Consider the following 24,914-nt stretch of genomic DNA (forward strand, 5'->3'; position numbering starts at 1 on the left):
AGAGAGAGAGAGAGAGAGAGAGAGAGAGAGAGAGAGAGAGAGAGAGAGAGAGAGGGAGAGGGAGAGACAGACAGACAGACAGAGAGATGGATGATAGATAGACATAATCTATCTTTCTATCTATCTATCTATCTATCTATCTATCTATCTATCTAACTGATAGACAGAAATATAGCTGGATAGATAGAAAGATAGAGACAGAGATGGATAGATTATATATATATATATATATATATATATATATATATATAGATAGATAGATAGATATAGATATATAGATAGATAGATACATAGAAAGATGAATAGAAAGATAGAGAGAGAGAGAGAGAGAGAGAGAGAGAGAGAGAGATTGATAGATAGATGGATAGTGAGAGAGAGAGAGAGAGAGAGAGAGAGCGAGAGAGAGAGAGAGAGAGAGAGAGAGAGAGAGAGAGAGAGAGAGAGAGAGAGAGAGATGGATAGATAAATAGATGGATACATTGAATTGATGGATAAAACTTAAGTCAATCAATTACTGATTGGACATTGCGCAGCTTTGTTGCTTCATAACAACCACTGGGATCTTACTGGCCTGCAGAGGCCCCTGCAGGCAAGTAGGGCCCCTGCAGACAGGCTTGGACAGTTTGTCATTGAGGATCTGGAACCATCCATATTGTGGCTCTATTTTCTGCATCAGGTAAGCCGACCAGGGTTCATGGAGTGTTTCTGGGGTTCCTCTGCGGCCCCCCGTCTCGTCCCGTGGACGGGAGTGGCGTTGTTGTGTGTACTCCTTATAGAGAGATTGCTCATCCAAACTGCAACTGGAGACCACTGGGGCTCTGGCTCTGGGACAAAATGGCTGCCCTGAGATCTGTGGCGCTGGCGCCGGTCACCTGATACCCGGGCCAAGGGCACCCGGCCGTACATCCATGGAGAACAGGATCGAGACCAAAGAGAAGACCACAATGCTTGACATTTATTTAAATTTATATTTATTTGTTACCACTGCCTCCCACTCTCATTATCAACCTCAAGATAAACAGTCTACTTGTGTAATGTCTTTCCAGTACAGGTGCTCGAAGCACTTTCAATATTTGTCATTCTGCCATGATGCAGTCTGATGGTGATCAGGAGCAGCTCTTGCTCAAAAAGCTCTTCACCTACCTCCGTCTCTTCCTTCTGAGCTGGTCGTTATTGTAGGCCTATGGCTCGCTGCGCTCTCTAGCAAAGGATGTGCTACTGTCGTACAATAGGCTCATGTTGTTTAACCAACCAGTGCTGTGAGTAACTGTGTCGTTATCAGTAGTGCCCCAAGGGGGGGCCAGGAGGGCACGGAAAAGGACAGCCTATTTAATTATGAATTGTGTGATACATGATTCTACAGATAGATAACACATTAAAACAAGACTGCTGGGGCTCCCATAATGTCATGCTTATCAGATAAAAGGTAACATTAACTGTAAGGTAAGAAATCAAAAAACTACAACTGCAAAATAGAATTCCTAAAAGTCAGTCATATCTTTTGGTTTTTTCTGGGGTCGTTGGTGTGGTTTTATTATTGACAATGCTGATGCTTGACCTGTTAGAAACGACAGACAGCAGAGGGCGATACAAGACAGGAGCCATCCAATTACAAAAACCATAGGAGTAGAAACACTCTGCCTGCACACTATTCAACTTATCTCCTTTCAGGTTTAGGTTTTGAGTGAGGCAGCAGCTGCCTGCGTGCTGTCAGTGTCGGTGGTTGAACCTGTTTAACGTCTACACATGTTTCTGCTAGAATCACTGACTGTGCGTTCAGCCCAGGCACTTTTGCCCAGGGATTTTTGTCAATTGAGCTAGACATTGGTAATTGAGGCATAGGAAAATCTACTCTAGCAGATGCGTTGGATGTATGCACACACCCCTCATCTCCTCCTCCTCCTCCCCTCACCCCCTCCTCCTCCTCCCCTCCTCCCCTCATCTTCTCCTCCTCCCCATCCCCTCCTCCTCTCCTCCTCCCCATCCCCTCCTCCTCCTCCTCCTCCCCACCTCCCTCCTCCTACTGAGCGGAACAGAAACGCGCTCGCCGCCTCGCTACACCACAGCCTGCTACCCTCCCACCTCTGTGGCCTTACTACAACACACCTCTCGTCATCGCCAGGATCCCGAACCGCAACCCCGCCAAACTCCATGTAGTGAGAAGGAATCGACGATGTCAACATCTTGAACAGCTTCTACTGCACGACTTTAAACAAGGTAGCCTATGATGTGTTTGATTGTTAAGCGGCACTTGGTGTGCGGCGCCTCGGTTCTTAATTGCGTTCTTAATGGAGCGTCACTTCTTATATAGTGTCACTCACAAGGACTTAGCCATGGACGGTCTAATAGGTCGTGGTGTCTTCATGAAGAGTCTCATTGTAAATAGCCTTTTCCGTTATGCTGCGCCTTTTAAGAGCTTCGTTAACCATCAAGAGCTTATTACAACAGATAAACTCAATTCTAAGATACTTTATTGCATGGAATCCAATGGTAAGGATAGTTTGATGATATCCTTAGTCAAGCATTACCAGGTCTTTATTTCAACACGCTACTTCTACAATAAATAGCCCGCAGCCACTCAAAACTATACTGCTACAGAACCACCCTTTTTGTTCCGAATCACGATCGTTACTTCCATATTTCAGTGCACTAACAAATATTTACTTTGCATTGTAGGTATACACTTAAACACCGAATCGTTTGTTTATCCTTATCTGTGTTTTTCATTTGTGATAAAAGTCAATTGACAACGAAACCCCGTTTCCCCATATTAGGTCATGTTTACGATGGTTTCCGCTATTCTCATGCGTTGTGCTTAATACATTAGCCTATTATAAGTTTGAAAAAAGTCCTATGATGAAAGGTAAATCAGCTGCTTTACACGTCTTCATTTAATTCATTTCTGCAGGATCTGCAGGATCTATGGCAGGATCAGGATCTAAAGCCTTATACACAAATAAAGTGTTAGAATATTTAGTGTAAGCAGAAGAGGGAATACACTGGAAATGGGAGAGCGTTTGCAATGGTTCCTCAATAGATTGAGAATGCATACAACCTAATATGGTATAATAAGGTATGGTATAGAAGAGAAGAGAAAGCCAAAATGGTGCAAGCAGGGCAATGCACCTGACAGCAGAATAGACAGCGCCAGCCTCTCTGTCTGAAAGATGATCCTCACATGGCTCACACATAGTGAGAGCTGCACTGCTCTCAGAGGGCTGGGGCTCAGCACCATGTGCATCTTCCCCACTAGGTTACAACTCAGGGAAGATGTATATCCCTGTACACACACACACACACACACACACACACACACACACACACACATATGTACAATTAAAGGCTTGAATACACACAGTGACAGGCACAGTCCCACACTCCCACATACACACACGTATTTACACTAAATTGGTCGTCTTAGCTCAGGAGGTAGAGCGGGTTGACTAGTAACTGGAAGGTTGCGTGTTCGATCCCCGGCTCCTCCTAACTGAGTGTCGAGGTGTCCCTGAGCAAGACGCCTCACCCTGGCTGCTCCTGAGGAGCTGGATGTCGCCCTCCATGGTTGATTCCGCTGTTAGTGTGTGAATGTGTGCATTAACCGTTGTAAGTAGCATTGGATATAAGGGTCTGTTCAATTTAAATGTAAGCTTCAGTCGACTGGAGAAAACACCTTGTTGGAAAGGTTAACATTTTGGGAGACGTGAAGACTAAAGGGATTAGGAGAATCTTCTGGATGGAAGTGCACTATCAGTGGATTTAGCAGATGCATTTGAATATTCTTTGTCCAGAACAGATCTGTCCTCGGACGTGAAGATCCACAGAAGATGAGAGCTCTCTGCTCGACATCATTACCTCATTAGGGCTCTGCCAGCCAGGGGACGTGTGTGTGTGTGTGTGTGTGTGTGTGTGTGCGTGTTTGTGTGTGTGTGTGTGTGTGTGTGTCTCTCTTCTGCATCTGTTTTGGTCTCGTTAGTGTTTATTTCTCAGTGAATAGCGGATGGAGCATGTCAATTTCCCAAGGGTCCTGGTCTGGAGTTTCTGATTGCTTATTTGTTGTCATTGGTAATAGCTGTACAACAATATTCTGTTTCCTCAATTTCCAAACAATTGCAAAGTTGCAGTAGACTAAACACGATAGTAAATAAATTAATTGAATTTAATAAATTTGTTATTTTAACCAACTAAAAACTGCATGGAACGATGTAACCCAAGTAAACAGTGAGGGGTTGCTATTCAACGTTAATATGAGTAAAGTTACGGGTTAATAGTTATTGGGAACTTGTATCATGTTGTATCATATTTTACATATAGGCCTACATGTTCATTGTTGCTTAAATGGTTAAATACCCCACAACTTCACTTAGGTTACTACAGTTTTAACCATAATCAATTTCCTCATCCTTCACAGAGAGTAGATAGATTTATCAATTGGTATTGTAAAAGGCCTTCTCACCTTAACCTAATAACATGTATCTTAATGGACAAATCAAAATCAAAATGAGTCGATTAGTTGAATTGTTGTTGAATTAGTATAAAATATTTGACAAATATTTGATATTCGATAAGCAAAGAGTGGGTGGAGAGGCAGAAATGCACTTGCACGCAGCACCTTTTAACTTACATCACTGATCAAATATACATTTGTTTTTTATTATATTACTGTTTTATTTGATTCATTTTAAAGTTAAGATAAGCACTGCTACATTCTAACATTCTGTCATTGTTGTTGAACTTAAAATAGGTCTGTTTCACCAACGTTTACCGCCAGCAACGACCTGATATCAGAAGTGAAAATTAAAGCAGTGCTGCTTTTTAAAGAAAGTATTTGAAGAACACACATATCAACACAATGTTTGAAAACATTGTTTTTTTATTTTTTGAACAATGTTGGATATTCCACAAATATTCACACTCCGAAATAGATGTGACGTGGGGCCCTAAAGACGGGACCACCATGTGTCAGAGCACACTGTACCTGCTGCACTCCTATCTCTAGAGCCATCGTTTGGTCAATCTTTCTACACAGCAGCCTAACGCAATTGAACCAGGTATTAATCACGTTTCAGAATGTTCCCATTGATAGAACAAATATATTCAAAGTGCAGTAAAGTGTAAGTGTGTATTCCGTTAGTTCTACAAAAGAGAAAAGCAGGTAAAAGAAAAATCTCCAGTGTGGGTGTGATGAACATTAAACATAGACTGTTGAAACTAACATGTCTCCCTCCTCCCTCCTCCCTCCTCCCTCCTCCCTCTTCCCTAGCTCCTCCCTCCTCTACCTCCTCCCCTCCTCCTCCTCTCATCCCCTCCCCCTCCTCTCTCCTTCCTCCCTCCCTCCTTCCTCCTCTACCTCCTCTCTCCCTCCTCCCTCCTCTCTCCTCTACCTCCTCTCTCCCTCCTCCCTCCCTCCTTCCTCCTCTACCTCCTCTCTCCCTCCTCCCTCCCTCCTTCCTCCTCTACCTCCTCTCTCCCTCCTCCCTCCCTCCTCCCTCCTCCCTCCTCCCTCCACCCTCCTCCCTCCTCTACCTCCTCCTTCCTCTACCTCCTCATTCCTCTCTCCCTCCTCCCACCTCCTCCCTCCTCCCTCCTCCCTCCACCCTCCTCCCTCCTCTACCTCCTCCTTCCTCTACCTCCTCCCTCCTTTTCCTCCCTCCCCCCTCCTCCCTTCCTCCTCCCTACCCCAGACAGTCCCATGGGAAATAGCGGAAGGTCGGAGGCAGAGTGGAGATGTTCTCAAAGAGGCCTCCTCCAGGTGAGTTTCTCAAGCTCCACAACACGCACAACACACACACACAACACACACAAAGCACAACACACAACACACACTACACATACAACACACAACACACACAACACACACAACACACACAACACATACAACACACACAACACACACAACACACACAACACACAGTACACATTGAGGAGTGTGACCGGCCCTCTGTGGCCCATAACTGAGGTTCATTATGGTCTGGAGGACCAAGAGGGACACATTTTTTAAGTAAAACCATTACTGATTTACTGTAAATGTTAGTTTTTATTCTGTACTATTGTGCAATACACCAACCCAAGTCCCTAGGTTCCTGGATATTCTGGTGTAGATGGGGCCAGAATGTTACTCTGGACACTGTTACTCTGTGTTTTTACACTGCCAAATATGCCCGTCTTATGCACGCCTTTTTCCCGGCATGGTCCACGCGTTTACACTGACCAAGGTAATATACCGGCCTGAGTTTGCACACCAATTTACCCTCCCGGACTACACATATTGGCGGTTTCATTTAGATGTAAATGCGATTAGACGGCTCCGCTGTTTCAGGGGCGGGACTTGGGTAGTTGCTGTGTTGTCTCTACAACAGAGACAAAGCAGTGATATCAACATGAGTACTTCTAACTGGAGAGACAGTGAAATCCGTGAGCTGCTGAGCTTGTGAGAGAAGGTGATGCAGAAAACGAAGACGGGGAAAGATGCGATCTAAGAGAAAGACGCAGAGGAACTGTCCTTACGAGGCTTTTGTCGGGATAAAAAACGGTGGTGGTCAGCAAAATAAAGAATATGTTGGCGTTTTTGCACTTGTAAATAGTTAATCGCGTTTGTAGCCTACACTCAGATGTATACTCATATGTACTTCTTGCATGCGAGTGTCATTCGTAGTAGTATGTCAATTATTCTAAAGACACTCTGAGTTTGTTGTTGCTGGTGACGTAAAGAGGTCAGCCGGTGGCTCTATTACCACTAGTTGAAATGGTTACAGCGCCACCTATCGTACCGGGGTATGACACGCTTCAGCCAATGAATCGATTTTCTCACCTCCGTGTATAATCGGAAAATTCCAGTTGTCCAATTGAGGAGCATAGTCGAACTATGGCTTTAATGGGATTAAGCTGTGCATGTAAACGCACTGAACAGTGAGAATGCAGGGCGTGCCAAGCCGCGACCGAACCGGCTCGGCAGTGTAAAAATGTCGATTGATTTGGCATAAAATATCTTTCTACGCTGCTGAATTGATTCTGCAGGAAAGAGCAGGGGGGGGGGGGGATTGTGTTTGGGGGGTTTACACATCTGGCCTTCTAAGTTAAGCTTGGTAGACCGGTGGTGCCGTGGGGCACTCTACAGAGCAGAACTCCCACTGCTCCGTACACGTCTTGGAAAAACCTGGATGCTGGAATAAGGCATTAGAGATGGATGGATAGATCAATATATGGATTGACAGATAGATATCAGGATGGATGGAAGGATGGCTGAACATCTGGGTGGATGTGTTTATGGTTGGATGGATGGATAAAAGTCTGCATGGATGTTAGCTGCGCTGACCTAACCTCAACCCATGGACCAAACCTTTGTACTGTACATGTTTCAAACAAGTCATATAATACTGGACTGGGTGGGTTGTTATGGTGGTTTCACACATATATCAACACAACTCATTTCATGCCAGAATCTGTGCAGCGGTGTGTTTTTGTGTGTGTGTGTTTGTGTGTGTGTGGTTGTGTGTTTGTCCTTGTATGTTTATGTGTGTGTGTGTGTGTGTGTCATTGTAAATGTGTGTTTTACAGGTGCACAACCTCATATTGACATGTTTGTGTGTGCGTACATGCCCCCTGCATGTTTGCCTCTCTTTTGGCGTGCATGCCAGGGCGCCTGCACTGCGCTCACCACTGCAGTGCCCCTGTCCCGTTAAACACATCAGAAACTGAAGTGCTGCTAGAGCCATCTTGGCTCTGTGGACTGACGTACCACCGTCTCCCTGACTCTCCCATGTACCAAGATGGACACCAGTTTCCTTCTTTCAGCACTTTGCTCTGCTCTCTGAGCCTCACAAGAGGCAGTTGCCATGACAACATGGAAGGCAGCTATTGGGTTAAATCGCTAGCCGCCTGTGTATCTGTGAATACAGAATGCCTAAACGTTGGCCATTAACTACGTTATAAATGTAGAGCGCACCAAGGACAAATATTCTATATCCCGCTTGAATGTAAAATACAGGTTTTGACATATGCACATTCACACTGTTCTCCTAGAGGATGTAATCTAAGACAGCATCTCTGCCAGAGCGGAACAGGAGAGCTGCCAGGGACAGGTTTCTGGGCATTACACAATGACATTGCTACAGGATGACCTCAGCGTTTTAGCAGTGGATGCATGGGACGGGCGCTGCTGGACGGAGCGGTGGAGGGAGGGGAGAGGGAGGGGGAGAGCAGGAGGGGGAGAGAGAGCGGCGGCTGTGTGGGATGCTTCACTTCACTGTGGGAGTCTGAGAGTACAGAAGCATGTGAGATTCACCTTCACAGGGAGAGACGACGGTCAGCAGTCGACGAAACCACCTGAAATCGGTGGCGGCAACATCACCGTCTGCAGAGCGTTAGTGTGTCATGATGACTGTAGCCAGAGACCTCCCTGATAAGTGCTTATCACTGCTTCTGCCTCTGCACCGGAAGAAACGACAACAACAACAAGGACTTGATGCAACTCATTTGAGAAAGAGACAAACAGGTATTTCTGTGAAGATTTGAAATGGAGTGATTTCAATGTTTGACCAACATATCTTCATATCATCTCATGTGGAATGACTACCATCCTTATTCCCTCTCCATCTACGTCATCAATCATATTTCATTTCCCCATTCTTCAAAGTCACAAACTGCCATCTGTCCACTTCATCTGTCTTCCACCATCACTTTCCAGTTTTATAATATACAGCAGTGTTCTGTCCTGCTTTTAATCTCCCCGCACCGTTGGAGGTTTCCCGGTGTCGCAGACACACTAAAGCCACATCCTGGCTATCATGTTGGTCCATGAAAATGAACTTGTTAATGTTTCACTAGCCACTGGTGTACTGGACATCTGGTTGCTTGTTTTGCTGTCTGTTGTCCATGTTAATGTGCGTAGTCAAGTGATTAATAGGGCTTGCGTTCCCACTAGTATACTAATGGTGGAAGTCCTTGTCATGGTTCACTAAGACAGGAATCAATCCTAGCGGCGCTAGCCTAACTTGTTATCTTCCGCAATAATCGTTAATTGTTCCCGCGTATCCCTCACTATCACTCATCATCAGCCTGGTGGTTCAAAGTGTGTGCGTGTGTATTGGTGTGTGCGTGTGTGTATGTATGCGTGGGCCTCATCTAATTGATTAGGTTAGCCAACGTTTGTGGTCATTTCCCTGAGACCTCTGCACTACTAATTATAATGGCGGTTGAATAGCGTACACCAGAGCCGCTGTCTGTGTTGCTGTTGTCTTCTGTCAGGCCTTTGTTTTGTTTGTGTGGAGACAAGGGCATCGTCGGAGCTAAGGACACCTGCCTCCTCCAAACAAGGAGAGCAGCGCCTAGCTTGGGACTAGAATGTGGTGACATCATCGTTCCTGAGCTAACCCTTCAGCCCCCAAAAAAAGTACAAAATCTTGATTTTGATTACTAAGCTACGGAGAGACAGTATTATGGTCTAAAGTACAGTATATTTGTCTTTAAAGGTTGGCACTCCTCATCTTAAGTGAAACCCCTAGTTTTCTATCTTTAATAGACTTCAGTTTGATCAGGGTCTGGCTTGCGAGGCGGTGTCGTCATCTGGTTTTTAGCGATGCCCTTGTGTCCAGGAGCGATGGGAGCTCATAAAACGTTAATGGGGAGAATCAGGGCAGCAGGCTAGAGATGGGTTTTGACAGGGAAGGTATGGGTCTGGAAACATACCAGCCCGTTTATGTTTTATTCTGATCTGCTGAACCAGTTGCTGACAAGACTATAGCATACTCTAGTTGTGTGTGTGTGTGTGTGTGTGTGTGTGTGTGTGTGTGTGTGTGTGTGTTTGTGTGTATGTGTGTGTGTGTGTGTGTGTGTGTGTGTGTGTCTTCTGGCACGCTCCTCTTGTCTTTCCTGTGGACTTTTAATGCAGACTTGGCTTCTGCCAGTAAAAGCGCAGGCAGAGATCTCCCCAGGGCCTGCGAGTCTTAAATAAAACACAGCATAACGATGTTCAAGGCAGTGTGAGAGGTTGCACAAGGACACAAATGAACAAAGTCATGCAGATGTAGCTTTTGAAGAATATATATCATAAGTTTTCTGATGCATCGGTAAATATAGAATGTGAGTAGTTCTTAGAGCCAGTCTTAACCTCATAATGCGAGCCACCACGGTTTGGAGGAGAGACACAGGAAGAGATCATATGCAGCATCATATTTGGTCAACAATAACACAATGTGCAGTAGGACACACACTTCCTAAGCCCCTGGATAGTGTACTTTACTGTGAGACAATTACAAAACACTTTTATTGAGGTTTGTTATTGGATAGCTTGACCAAAATGTAACTTATTCGGTTTATTTATTTCTCATTAACAGCTCAGATGGTGTTTCCTGAAATGTATGTAGGAGGCAAACTGCGCGACTACACCAACACACAGCAGAGAGCAGGGACTGAGCTGCCTTTCATCTCACCACATTGACCTTCGTACCTACGCTTCTCGTTGTACCCCGCTCAGAAGAGGGGTTTTATTTGTCTTTGTGGGTTGAATACAGCTCCGTTACTGAGGATAGAAAGAGCTACAAAACGCTGCCTCTCTAGGGCCTTAGATCAAGACACAGGAAACCACAGAGGGTGTGTGTGTTTGTGTCAATATGCCTGTTGGTGTGTCTAGGCACGCACATTAGCGAATGTGTTTGTGCGTGGGTGTGGGTGTATATGTATGTGTGTGTGTGCCTGTGTGTTTGTGTTGATGTGTGTTTGTGTTGGTGTGTGTTTGTGTTGGTGTGTGTATGTGTGTGTGTGTGTGTGTGTGTGTGTGTGTGTGTGTGTGTTTGTGTTGGTGTGTGTGCTTGTGTGTGTGTGTGTGTGTGTGTGTGTGTGTGTGTGTGTGTGTGTGTGTGTGTGTGTGTGTGTGTGTTAGCATTCATATAAATATGTGTATCTGTGTGAGATACTTTGCAGAAAAAAGGGCAGCCATTTGATTTTGAAGAGCTCATCAATATTAGAGGAGGAGACGCCTCGTGGCAGACTGCTGAGGTGGATAACTCACTTACATCATCAGCACAAACACAGGCCATGCTGGAAACACACAGCACGGGCCGGGGGAGGGAGGAGACCTGATCCAAGCAAAGTGATTTAGTCACAATTACAGTATTGAGAACATACAGCCAGTGAGGTACACTACACTGTAGAGGGGGCTCACCTTTCTGAGTGGATTACTGGGGCAGAGCTAGTGCCAACCAGCAGTGGTTATCCTGCCCAAATATAGTGAACAGACATATACCTTATATATAGTGAACAGACACATACCTTATATATAGTGAACAGACACATACCTTATATATAGTGAACAGACACATACCTTATATATAGTGAACAGACACATACCTTATATATAATGAACAGACACATACCTTATATATAGTGAACAGACACATACCTTATATATAGTGAACAGACACATACCTTATATATAGTGAACAGACACATACCTTATATATAGTGAACAGACACATACCTTATATATAGTGAACAGACACATACCTTATATATAGTGAACAGACACATACCTTATATATAGTGAACAGTCACATACCTTATATATAGTGAACAGACACATACCTTATATATAGTGAACAGACACATACCTTATATATAGTGAACAGACACATACCTTATATATAGTGAACAGACACATACCTTATATATAGTGAACAGACACATACCTTATATATAGTGAACAGACACATACCTTATATATAGTGAACAGACACATACCTTATATATAGTGAACAGACACATACCTTATATATAGTGAACAGACACATACCTTATATATAGTGAACAGACACATACCTTATATATAATGAACAGACACATACCTTATATATAGTGAACAGACACATACCTTATATATAGTGAACAGACACATACCTTATATATAGTGAACAGACACATACCTTATATATAGTGAACAGACACATACCTTATATATAGTGAACAGACACATACCTTATATATAGTGAACAGACACATACCTTATATATAGTGAACAGACACATACCTTATATATAGTGAACAGACACATACCTTATATATAGTGAACAGACACATACCTTATATATAGTGAACAGACACATACCTTATATATAGTGAACAGTCACATACCTTATATATAGTGAACAGACACATACCTTATATATAGTGAACAGACACATACCTTATATATAGTGAACAGACACATACCTTATATATAGTGAACAGACACATACCTTATATATAGTGAACAGACACATACCTTATATATAGTGAACAGACACATACCTTATATATAGTGAACAGACACATACCTTATATATAGTGAACAGACACATACCTTATATATAGTGAACAGACACATACCTTATATATAGTGAACAGACACATACCTTATATATAATGAACAGACACATACCTTATATATAGTGAACAGACACATACCTTATATATAGTGAACAGACACATACCTTATATATAGTGAACAGACACATACCTTATATATAGTGAACAGACACATACCTTATATATAGTGAACAGACACATACCTTATATATAGTGAACAGACACATACCTTATATATAGTGAACAGACACATACCTTATATATAGTGAACAGACACATACCTTATATATAGTGAACAGACACATACCTTATATATAGTGAACAGACACATACCTTATATATAGTGAACAGACACATACCTTATATATAGTGAACAGACACATACCTTATATATAATGAACAGACACATACCTTATATATAGTGAACAGACACATACCTTATATATAGTGAACAGACACATACCTTATATATAGTGAACAGTCACATACCTTATATATAGTGAACAGACACATACCTTATATATAGTGAACAGACACATACCTTATATATAGTGAACAGACACATACCTTATATATAGTGAACAGACATATACCTTATATATAGTGAACAGACATATACCTTTCCAAAAAATGTAACTATGTTGTGCCACCTCGACTGGTTGGTTAAATTGGAAATATTATTCACTCATCTTCATTCAAACATCTTATTATTGTATTCGCAATACTTAAAAAAAAAAAAAATAGCATTACGTATTGTTTAATCTCCACCCATAGACACAAATCAATTATTGATTTCCGGTGGTAACTGTGTGTGTTTGTCCTCATTACCATATAAATCAGGGGTGTCAAACGTACGGCCCGCGGGCCTAATCCGGCCCGCAGTGTAATTTAATCCAGCCTGCCAGATAATATCGAATAACATCTATTAGAACTGGCCCGCCGGCATATCGCATTTCAGCATCTCGGCACGGTAACCCTGGTGCGTCAACTCCGGCAGGCCGTAATCCCGTACCACCACCCCCCCGTCAACAATTCCGCCCGCGGACCCTGTTATAATGTAATGTCCCCTCCCCCCCGTGAACAACTCCGTCAGCCCGTAACTCCGTACCACCCCCCCATCCCCCCCCCCCCCCACGGTCACAGCCCCGTCAGCCCGTAACTCTGCATTCCAGCGTTAACGCGCATCCTGGCGCGGTACCACTGGCGCGTCAACTCCGGCAGATCGCAATCCCGCATCCCCCGTCAACAACTCCGTCAGCCCGTAACTCCGTACCCACTCCCCCTCAACAATTCCCCGCGACTTTGGCCCGCGACTTGGTCCAAGACTTCAATTTTGGCCCGCTGTACAGTTTGAGTTTGACACCCCTGATATAAATGAATCAATGCAGGGTACTTTTTCATGTCCAGGAATTCACTGACTATCCCCCTGCACTGATACATAATGTATGGCGAGGAATAAATATAGGCTTTGTGCTGTCTGGTAGTCTGACCGGTCTGTGTGTTCACAGAGGAGGAGAGAAGGGTGCGGGCCAATGACAGAGAGTACAACGAGAGATTTCAGTATGCGGTGAGTAAGCGTGGACGTCTGGTCTCGATCACTGTCTGCATGGACTTCTGATTTCAGTTATGATTTTAGCACATGCAGCTTGTGATGACATCAGCTTCCTCTGTCTTTGTCATCTTTCCTCCAATCAGAGTAACTGCATCGTGACATCGAAGTACAACGTCCTGACCTTTCTGCCCGTCAACCTCTTCGAGCAGTTTCAGGAAGTGGCCAATACCTACTTCCTGTTCCTGCTCATCCTGCAGGTGAGGGAAGGAAGTTTGCATATCCATAGGTGTGTAAGAGGAATGTGAAAGCAATATGTCTAAGACTGTGTGTGTGTGTGTGTGTGTGTGTGTGTGTGTGTGTGCGTGCACGTGCGTGCGTGTGAGTTTGCGTGTGAGTTTGTGTGTGTGTGCGTGTGTGTGTGTGCGTGCGTGTGTGCATGTGTGAGTGTGTGCATGCGTGCGTGTGTGTGTGTGTGTGTGTGTGTGTCTGTGTGTGTGTAGTTGATACCTCAGATATCCTCCCTCCCCTGGTTCACGACCATAGTGCCTTTAGCTCTGGTGCTGAGCATCACTGCAGTGAAGGATGCCACAGACGACTATGTGAGTGTGGACACCGACAAAGCCGATAGAGTCACCATGAACGCAATACACTATTAAACTACAACGGCATGCCATTCAAACACAAAACAAATAGTCTGCCTCTGCATATTGTAACACGCCTGAGCCAATTAATGCTTGATAATATCTTAAATGTGTCCCACAGTTTCGACATAAAAGTGACAACCAAGTGAACAACCGTCAATCTCAGGTCCTCATCCCTGGCTCGTGAGTTGCCTGTTGTCACCTTATTGTTCGCTTATTGTTAGCCTATTGTTAGCTTATTTTTAGCTTGTTATTAGCTCGGCTTCTTCATTTCTTCCAAGCCGTTAGCATGTTAGCTTGATTGGTTGCCCCCTCTGTGTCATCGGAGCTGCCTGCGCTATTAACGTCAATACTCTGACCCTCTACTCATCATTAATGATCTCTCTGCTGTCTTTTCAGTCTTCAGAACGAAAAGTGGATGAATGTTCGAGTTGGGGATATTATTAAACTGGAAAACAACCAGTTTGTGGCAGTGAGTGTTTTTTTTTTTTTTACATCTTTTGAGTACATCTTGCGACTATATGATTTATTTATTTCATACAAACGCATGGTGACAAAACAAAACATGAATCTAATGGAATACCTCACAATACACTTTTATACAGATACAAAAGCACACACATACCACCATCATTTCAAATAGTAAGTGACTCAAGTGAAGTCTATAGTCCTTTCTTTGTTAGACGTTGCTAAACTACAGCTACAGCTCTAATTAGTTCCTTTTCAGCAAACGACCCTAGCCATCACAGTGAGGATTGTGAGTGATTCTCACAATCCTCACTGTGTCATCAAGCTCCCTGCGCGCTGAGTGCTGATGTTGTTGCGGCTTCATCTGGAGGGGGAGATGCTAACGGACACTAACAGAAGCTATTGTTGTCTTCTCCCTCCAGGCTGACCTGCTTCTGTTGTCCAGCAGCGAACCTCACGGCCTTTGTTACATTGAGACGGCTGAGCTCGATGGGTCAGCACACACACACACACACACACACACACACACACACACACACACACACACATACACACCAGAGCTTCGGGCTTCCGCAGTCTGCGTTGCCAGTGGTAAAAGGAGGGTGTGTGTTTAGCGTGTTTCTGCTGTGTGTCTGTCAGAGAGACCAACATGAAGGTGCGTCAGTCGGTGCCGGTGACCTCAGCGCTGGGAGACTCAAACAACCTGGCAACGTTTGATGGTGAGACAGAACGGAGGGAGGGTGAATGGGTTTAGTTTTTTCGGCTGATCCATTCTTTTTGCATTTAATTCTGTAGGTTAGCGGTTCCGTCGATGAGCAGAAGGAGGTCCACACTTAAGCGCTCACTTATTTTTCCATCCTTGACGATATGGCGATATGACTCATCAACAAAACACATAAACGCACACACAGAAAGTTACATAAAGAAATGTATTTTCCCCTTACCAAACAACCGCTTCCACCACCCACTGATACACACAATGCAGCACAGAGTCTCATATCACAATAAGCCCGCCTGCCCACACACACACACACACACACACACACACACACCCACGTGTGAACACACATACACTCACACACACTGCTTGGTAAAGTGCATTACTTCAACTCACCCACATTCTGCCATATATATATATATATATATATATATATGCCATATATATAAGTTCCAAGTCTCTGTGTGTGACAGTGTGTGTTTGTGTTTGTGTGTATGTGTGTGTGACAGTGTGTGTGTGTGTGTGTGTGTGTGTGTGTGCATGCGTGCGTACATTTGTGTGTGAATGTGCCTGCAAAAGAACTCATGTATCAAGCCCAGATCAGATCAAGATTTCATAACGAAACTGCTTGCAACTGGCAGCTGCTTGCAAAAGAGTCCCGAGATAACGTTGTGACACGGGCGCTGCAGCCATAGAGACCAGGGGCTAGAGACCAGGGGCTAGAGACCAGGGGCTAGAGACCAGGGGCTAGAGACCAGGGGCAAGAGACCAGGGGCTAGAGACCAGGGGCTGGAGACCAGGGGCTAGAGACCAGGGGCTAGAGACCAGGGGCTAGAGACCAGGGGCTAGAGACCAGGGGCTGAGGCCGCTGTTACGCCAGGAGTCTGAAGCTGTCGATGCACCGACTCATCCAAACACAAAACACAAAACACAAATGAATGAATTTCACCTGGAGAGAGACTAAATATTATAGGCAAAATAATAATATGCTGCGCGTCTTGGAATCTGGTGGGAAATTAAATTGCAACACAGTGATTTTTTCGATTCCCCCTTTTAGAATAGGTCTGTCCAACACCTGAACAGAGCTTTTCTCCTGTTCCCCTGTGTATTGGTCGGTGTTAAAAAGATAAAAAATGAGCTTTCCCTTTGATCAAAATTGGGTTACCTATAGTTGAATAACTTCAATACTACAATATAGATTAAAAAAAAATGATTCAATGTAGGTGTTTTTAATATATTCGCAAAAAATAATATTTATAATATATAAATATAAATCTGCTTACTTCTGGTATACAGCTGTATTATGGCTTAAAGACAAATGCCTTCACAGAATAGAAGTATTTTGTCCAATTTCATTGCCCTAGTGTCAGTGGTTGCTCATAGCACTGGTGATTTACAGCTAGCTTTGGTTTTGACTGATTCAAACATCAAAGCCCACCAGCTTGCTTGTTGAAGTCCTCAACTTTCGGCGCAACCACAAACCCTCTCTTCATGAAGCTGTGTCCCTCCTCAGCCTCTACTTCTGCTACTCTTTGAACAAGGCTTTGAGCCAAAACCCACACATTACATCTTTGTTTGTTTGTGGTTTTGCCACAAACAATTCATTATAATGGTGTGGTCAACTGCCATATACCCTCAACACAACTTTCTAAAAGCACACTATTACATTTAGGGGATTTTGCTGACGCTTTTGTCCAAAGTGACTTACAACCACTCATTCTCACATTCACACACCGACAGCGGAGACAACCAAGCAGGGTGACAGCCAGCTCGTCAGGAGCAGTCAGGGTGAGGTGACTTGCTCAGGGACACCTCAACACTCAGCTAGGAGGAGCCGGGGGATCGGACTAGCAACCTTCTGGTAACCAGAAGGTCAACCTGCTCTACCTCCTGAGCTACTACCGCACCACACAGTGCCTTTTGACACGGTTCATCTTCTGAGACGCCACGTTCACACCGCCTCAGCCTTCTCTGCACCTACTGCAGCCGTAGCGTCTCTGATCTGAGCGGGGCTTCATGTGGTTAACACTATGATACTATGCATAAAGGCCTCAACGTCCTGGACAGCCTCTTACTTCATTGTGTGTGTGTGTGTGTGTGTGTGTGTGTGTGTGTGTGTGTGTGTGTGTGTGTGTGTGTGTGTGTGTGTGTGTGTGTGTGTGTGTGTGCAGGCGAGGTGGTGTGTGAGCCCCCGAACAACAAGCTGGACCGCTTCTCCGGGACGCTGTACTGGAGGGACTGTAAATGCATCCTGACCAATCAGAACATGCTGCTGAGGGGCTGCGTCCTGCGCAACACTGAGGCATGCTACGGCCTCGTCATATTCGCTGGTCAGTGTGTGAGTGTGTGTGTGAGTGTGTGTGTGTGTGTGTGTGTGTGTATGGGCATGTGTGTGTGTGTGTGTGTTTTAAAGAGTGAGATTGCAACCAGTATTGAAAAAAACTCAGTTTGAATGTGTGTGTGTGTGTGTGTGTGTGTGTGTGTGTGTGTGTGTGTATGGGCATGTGTGTGTGTGTGTGTGTTTTAAAGAGTGAGATTGCAACCAGTATTGAAAAAAACTCTGTTTGAATGTGTGTGTGTGTGTGTGTGTGTGTGTGTGTGTGTGTATGGGCATGTGTGTGTGTGTGTGTGTTTTAAAGAGTGAGATTGCAACCAGTATTGAAAAAAACTCAGTTTGAATGTGTGTGTGTGTGTGTGTGTGTGTGTGTGTGTGTGTGTGTGTGTATGGGCATGTGTGTGTGTGTGTGTGTTTTAAAGAGTGAGATTGCAACCAGTATTGAAAAAAACTCAGTTTGAATGTGTGTGTGTGTGTGTGTGTGTGTGTGTGTGTGTGTGTGTGTGTGTGTGCATTTGTGAGTGCATGCATGTGCGTGTACATGTGTTTGTGTGTGTCATACTGTACAGGGTTTAAACCCTGTTGTTGTGTATTTCTGTGGTAGGACCAGATACCAAGCTGATGCAGAACAGCGGTCGCACCAAGTTTAAACGTACAAGCATCGACTGTCTGATGAACACCCTGGTGCTCTGGGTAGGAAACCCCAAACCTCTCACTTTCATGACTCACATACTATTTTGGTCTGGTAATGTTTGAGTGTGTTTGGGTATCTATCACTATGATTCACTTTGAATCTAGTTTCACATCTCTAGCACTTCTCTATAAAGTGATTTAATACTGGTTTAAACCAGTGTTAAGAACTTGACCAGTATTAAGAAATGTATATAACCTGTGTGTGTGTGTGTGTGTGTGTGTGTGTGTACCCTAGATCTTCTGCTTCCTGGTGTGTATGGGCGTGATCCTGGCCGTGGGCAACGCGGTGTGGGAGAAGGAGGTGGGCTCCCTGTTCCAGTGCTACCTCCCCTGGGACCCCCCTGTGGACAACTTCATGTTCTCTGCCTTCCTCTCCTTCTGGTCCTACATCATCATCCTCAACACCGTGGTCCCTATTTCCCTCTACGTCAGGTAGGGAGAGGAAAGGTTTAAAACCTTAAAACGTCTCACCTCTTAAGCTATTTTGAAGACAAACACTTTTGAAAATGTATTCTTTACAGCCATTTCCCCAGACATGGTCCCATTGCACTTATGGCCTGGTTCACACTGCAAGCAAAATTCAGTCTAGTTCGATATCAGTCACAATCATCATTTTCCTTTTCTGGCACTCTGTCCCCCACAGCAGTGCCTGTGTGTTTCCTGTTGAGCAGCTCTAGGCCCGCCACCAGTTTCATCAAAACGTTGAGTCTGTCCAAAAATGTCAACACCGCTGCACCTCAATTTATCAATGAAACAGCCGCTGTCTTCAGTGCCTCCATGTTTACTTCTGGGCATGATGCGTTTCACACCTTTGTAATTGTTGGCATGCGGGGTGGTTCAGACTGTGACGGCTTCACACTAGAGGGCCATATTGGCCTTAAAACTAAATGTACAATGTGAATTGTATCAAAACGGATCCAAGCAGGCACTGAATCTGAAGTGGCCATTAAGTCTTGCAGTGTGAACTATGACCTGGCATTATTGCTGTTTGTTCATTTTGTGTTTTGTTCGGCGCTCCCTCCTCAGGTAAGAGGGGGAACTGCAGGTGTGTTCCCTTAGCATTGTTAAAGAGAACAGATGTGTGCAGGTGTGTTCCCTTAGCATTGTTAAAGAGAACAGATGTGTGCAGGTGTATTCCCTTAGCATTGTTAAAGAGAACAGATGTGTGCAGGTGTGTTCCCTTGGCATTGCTAAAGAGAACAGATGTGTGCAGGTGTGTTCCCTTGGCATTGTTAAAGAGAACAGATGTGTGCAGGTGTGTTCCCTTAGCATTGCTAAAGAGAACAGATGTGTGCAGGTGTGTTCCCTTAAGGCTGCCCCACACTACACGATTTTTTAATCTTATGCGATTTTTGAGTCGGAGTACACCACACACATAACGAGAATCGCAGGCGATTTGTTGCTCTCCGATCCTACATAAGATTAGAACACAAGACGGAACACCACACACTTATAGGATAATCTTATCAGATTCTCGGCCGTGTAGGCTACGTCATCCAGCACGAGACAAGAGATCGAGAGACAAGAGATTGTAGATCTAGAGCAGCGGTTCCCAAACTTTTTTTCCTGCGCACCCCCTTTACGTCCCAACCGGGTTGGCGCACCCCCAATCCCCACTTCAAAAAGAAGGAAAAAAAAACGCAACAAAGCTTTGTTTTATCGCCATATAAAGACTCATGTTTACTCATGCGCAAATAACCAGAACACGCATGACAATAACAACATCAACAAATATACAACAAATAGGACAGCCAAGGGACACGACTGACGTTGTGTGCAAGATCTGCTCATGTGTGATACGCGCAATAGACGGGCAGACGACCGATCTACATGACCACTTTATGCGCCTCGCAGAAGTTAATAGAAATGATGATAAACAAAATATCACAGAGCATAGAGCAGGATTGTGAACGTTTACAATGTATCATGTCAATTTACAATCTGCAAAATGTGTCTGTGTCGTGGTGTTTGCAACGGAATTTGTTTAAGATATAAAACCATTTCATTTAACACACACGCACTAAAACAGATATTTTCGTTTTAAAATAAATATTTGGAAACGAAAATTGAAAAGTGAGGCGCCGGGGGAGGGGGCATCACGATGGTGACTCTCCATCGTGATGTGATGGCATTATGGAGCACCCTCGGGTCAGTGTGTGTGTGTGTGTTTTGCGTGTGTGTTTGTGTGTGCGTGCGTCGCTATTATGTTGACTACACACTCAACATGCCGAAAATATCTATCATGTTGGATAACCCCGATTTTGAGATCGGGTGGTCTTAAGTTTATGAGATTCTATCTTAGAACACTACGGCAGACAGGATAATCTTGGCCGATTTTCGTCCCGATTCGGCTGCCATGGGAACGCCACCCCGATTCTCGTAAGGGGCAAATCGGCCACGATATCGGGATATTTATCTTGTAGTGTGGGGTCAGCTTTAGTGTTGCTAAAGATGACAGATGTGTGCAGGTGTGTTCCCTTAGCGTTGCTAAAGAGGACAGATGTGTGCATATGTATTCCCTTAGCGTTGTTAAAAAGGACAGATGTGTACAGATGTGTTTGTTAGTGTTGCAAAAAGAGGACAGATGTGAATAGATGTGTTCCCTCAGCGTTGTTATAGAGGATAGATGTGGACAGATGTGTTCCCTCAGCGTTGTTTAAGAGGACAGATGTGGACAGATGTGTTCCCTCAGCGTTGTTTAAGAGGACAGATGTGGACAGATGTGTTCCCATAGCGTTGTTACAGAGGTATGTGTCATCTGCTAAAGGCTTTGATCCAAAGCATCTCACACTTCATTCTAACTAAATGCCACTTGTTGCCAGACAACTGGGGAAATTGATCTGCTTCAGCTCAAACTCACCATAGCTATACATACTCAACAGAGATCAAAACCTGTTCAGACATAAGGCTTGGGTCATAGACGTCCCAGAACTTATTTCCTAAGCACATGAGAGTGAGCATAAGGGTTATATTTCCAGTCCAAAATGATGCCCCACAGTGCAATGATGTGATGCAAATAGATTGAATACAAAATCAATGAATAAAAATCCATTGTGCTAACCTTAATGGAATCAAGTGTTTTGCTTTGGACATCCTTTTAAATTGCTTTGCATTACTGTCAAGCAGCATTGCATTATGTTCCAGGCATTTTGAAACTTGCAACTCCTTTTTTGAATGTTTCACTGTGTGAAACATCTATTCTCTTCCTTAACATTTCCTACTAATCAATTGAATCCCTGAGCCCACCCACTGCTCCCTCTAACTACAGCTCTGAGCTGCTGTTACACCAGCGTTTGACCTCTCCCCTATCCCTGCTCCTACGAGCTGATGTTGTGTGTGTTGACAGCGTGGAGGTGATCCGGCTGGGCCACAGCTACTTCATCAACTGGGACCGGCAGATGTTCTGCTCTCAGTGCCTCACGGCCGCCGAGGCCCGGACCACCACCCTCAACGAGGAGCTGGGACAGGTGGGCTTCACTGGGTTAGAGGAGGAGCTGGGACAGGTGGGCTTCACTGGGTTAGAGGAGGAGCTGGGACAGGTGGGCTCCACTGGGTTAGAGGAGGAGCTGGGACAGGTGGGCTCCACTGGGTTAGAGGAGGAGCTGGGACAGGTGGGCTCCACTGGGTTAGAGGAGGAGCTGGGACAGGTGGGCTCCACTGGGTTAGAGGAGGAGCTGGGACAGGTGGGCTCCACTGGGTTAGAGGAGGAGCTGGGACAGGTGGGCTCCACTGGGTTAGAGGAAGGGCTCTACGAGACCACCGCAGGAGGACGTAGCATCAGGGCCCCGGGACTGTGTCACACAATGCTCACACAAATAAGTGTCAGGTCTTAAGAAGTCGAATGGGATCTAGAGAGCAACTCTATCCGTCTGTCTGTCCCTCCGTATGTCTGTCTCGTGTCTTCTATCAGCTGACAACCATTTTTATTGTTTAAACTGTAACTTTGAGTGCATGAAGCAGTAGCGCCTGCCCCCTTCACACGTCAACAGAGGGCGTTTTATTGAGGACATTTCTGCTGACAAATCTTAACTTTAGTTCCAAAACACCTCTCATGTCCACCATGAAAAATACACACAAATGTCGAGTGAACTTGGTATTTTGAGTGTATTTTGTGTGCTTCGTCAATTGCCAATTTATTGTCGATTAATATGTATTATTATGATTAGGTGGAATACATCTTCAGTGACAAGACTGGGACTCTCACGCAAAATATAATGACCTTCAACAAATGTTCCATCAATGGCCAAGTGTATGGTATGTAGACACTGATTTACAACATTTGGCACACACATGCCATCATCTTCATCATCATCATATCTAACTATGTCTGTGTTTAACCATCAGGTGAAATAACAGACCCCCTGGAACCTAAGCCAAAGGTGGACCTCCTTAAGTTACTACTCACCAGTAACATGCGCACATTTTACTCTCCCAAAGGCACAACACCCGCAAGCTTATCTCGTGTGTGTGTGTGTGTGTGTGTGTGTGTGTGTGTGTCCTGATCCATCCAGAGACTGGACTTCACAGCCTTCAACCCCCTGGCAGACCCGGACTTCTGCTTCCACGACGTGGGGCTGCTGGAGTCGGTGAAAGTGGGCGAGCCACGCACACACGACTTCTTCCGCCTGCTGTCCCTCTGCCACACGGTCATGAGCGAGGAGAAGAGCGAGGGTGAGGAGACCCTGCCACCCCGAGAGGGTCAGAGACCGGAGGCTGGAGAGGAGCACTGATGCATGGATGTGTGGATGAATGGATGAATGGATGATTGGAAGTGTTGATAATTGGACAAATGGATTACAAGATGGATAGATAGATGGATGGATGGATGGATAGATAATATATATATAGATAGATAGATGGACGGATGGATGGATAGATGGATGGATAGATGGATAGATGGACTGATGGATGGATAGATGGATGGATAGATGGATAGATGGACTGATGGATGGATAGATGGATGGATAGATGGATAGATGGACTGATGGATGGATAGATAGATGGATAGATGGATGGATAGATGGATAGATAGATGGATAGATGGATGGATAGATATATAGATAGATAGATGGATGGATGGATGGATGGATAGATGATATATATATAGATAGATAGATGGACGGATGGATGGATAGATAGATAGATGTACAGTGTGCGTGTATGTACATTATGGCTGGCTGAGCAGATGTTTTTCTTGTCTCTTATCTCTCCCTCCCTGCATCCAGGGGAGCTGTTGTACAAGGCCCAGTCTCCAGACGAAGGCGCCCTGGTCACGGCCGCCAGGAACTTTGGCTTTGTATTCCGCTCGCGGACCCCCGGCACCATCACGGTCTCTGAGCTGGGGCGGCCCGTCACATACTCCCTGCTGGCCATCCTGGACTTCAACAACATACGCAAACGCATGTCTGTCATCGGTGAGAGCCCACCCTGACTAAAACCATAGACTGTATTCACTTCAATCAGGAGAGACGAGTTGGAACGGAATTGATCATGTATTGCAATATCCATTTGGCGATAGGACTCATGAATGCGTACATGTGAATAGGTGAATAGATAGTAGAGGTATTGTGGTCGGAGATCCCTGCTGCTCCGGATGCTGCTGGTCACTGGAATGGGGCTGACTCCGGTGGAGTCAGAAGGGAGAAGGGAAGGCCAGCAGCCATTCTCACACTGACCTGTACCATTGGGTACCATAAGAATGACATCTACCTGAATGCAGACTATATTCATTTAGCCGATTTTCACACGTTTTTTACGGTTTTAAAATCTTTTAGTGTCCCAGGGGACTAGGAGTGCCGGGCGTTGGATCAGGCCTTCATATCGCGGGGGGGTGTGATGTGGTCGATTGTTATGTGGAGTCCAGGAAAAGTCCTGCTATTAGTTCCTTGTCGTTGACCAATAGGATGACAGGGTCCTCTCTGGTGCATACAGTATATGTAGTCACGGCACAGAGAAAGAAGAGACAGTGTGTGTGGAACGTTAAAACATCTGTTACCTCAAGCTCTCTTTGAGTTTTATGTTTGAACACAAGCCCGTCAGCATCACACAGTTTCTTGACCCTCTACCTGGACGGCCTTAATCTCGCACTAGGTGGTAAAAGAGTATGGTTAGGGTGGTAATTGTAGGGCTGCCTCCCGGGCCTCAGGTGAATGCCTTACCTGACCTGGTGAG

General features: G+C 44.8%; 1 protein-coding gene across 1 annotated transcript in view; it reads left to right on the forward strand.

The window, feature by feature from the left end:
- The first annotated feature begins 2,079 nt into the window (after positions 1–2,079).
- atp8b2 (ATPase phospholipid transporting 8B2) overlaps positions 2,080–24,914 on the forward strand; it is a 38,066-nt gene continuing 15,231 nt past the window's right edge. The window contains exons 1-17 of the mRNA XM_084471497.1: positions 2,080–2,217; positions 5,682–5,749; positions 13,845–13,903; positions 14,032–14,145; positions 14,389–14,487; positions 14,651–14,712; positions 14,929–15,001; positions 15,420–15,490; positions 15,637–15,716; positions 17,887–18,045; positions 18,655–18,743; positions 18,979–19,175; positions 22,090–22,210; positions 22,910–22,997; positions 23,088–23,122; positions 23,255–23,414; positions 23,969–24,157. Coding sequence (XP_084327623.1) covers positions 5,725–5,749; positions 13,845–13,903; positions 14,032–14,145; positions 14,389–14,487; positions 14,651–14,712; positions 14,929–15,001; positions 15,420–15,490; positions 15,637–15,716; positions 17,887–18,045; positions 18,655–18,743; positions 18,979–19,175; positions 22,090–22,210; positions 22,910–22,997; positions 23,088–23,122; positions 23,255–23,414; positions 23,969–24,157 — 1,621 coding nt within the window. The 5' untranslated portion in view covers positions 2,080–2,217; positions 5,682–5,724. The remainder of the gene's footprint in view (positions 2,218–5,681; positions 5,750–13,844; positions 13,904–14,031; positions 14,146–14,388; positions 14,488–14,650; positions 14,713–14,928; positions 15,002–15,419; positions 15,491–15,636; positions 15,717–17,886; positions 18,046–18,654; positions 18,744–18,978; positions 19,176–22,089; positions 22,211–22,909; positions 22,998–23,087; positions 23,123–23,254; positions 23,415–23,968; positions 24,158–24,914) is intronic.

The sequence above is a fragment of the Micromesistius poutassou genome, assembly GCF_964030765.1.
Source record: "Micromesistius poutassou genome assembly, chromosome: 8".
Lineage (NCBI taxonomy): Eukaryota > Metazoa > Chordata > Actinopteri > Gadiformes > Gadidae > Micromesistius > Micromesistius poutassou.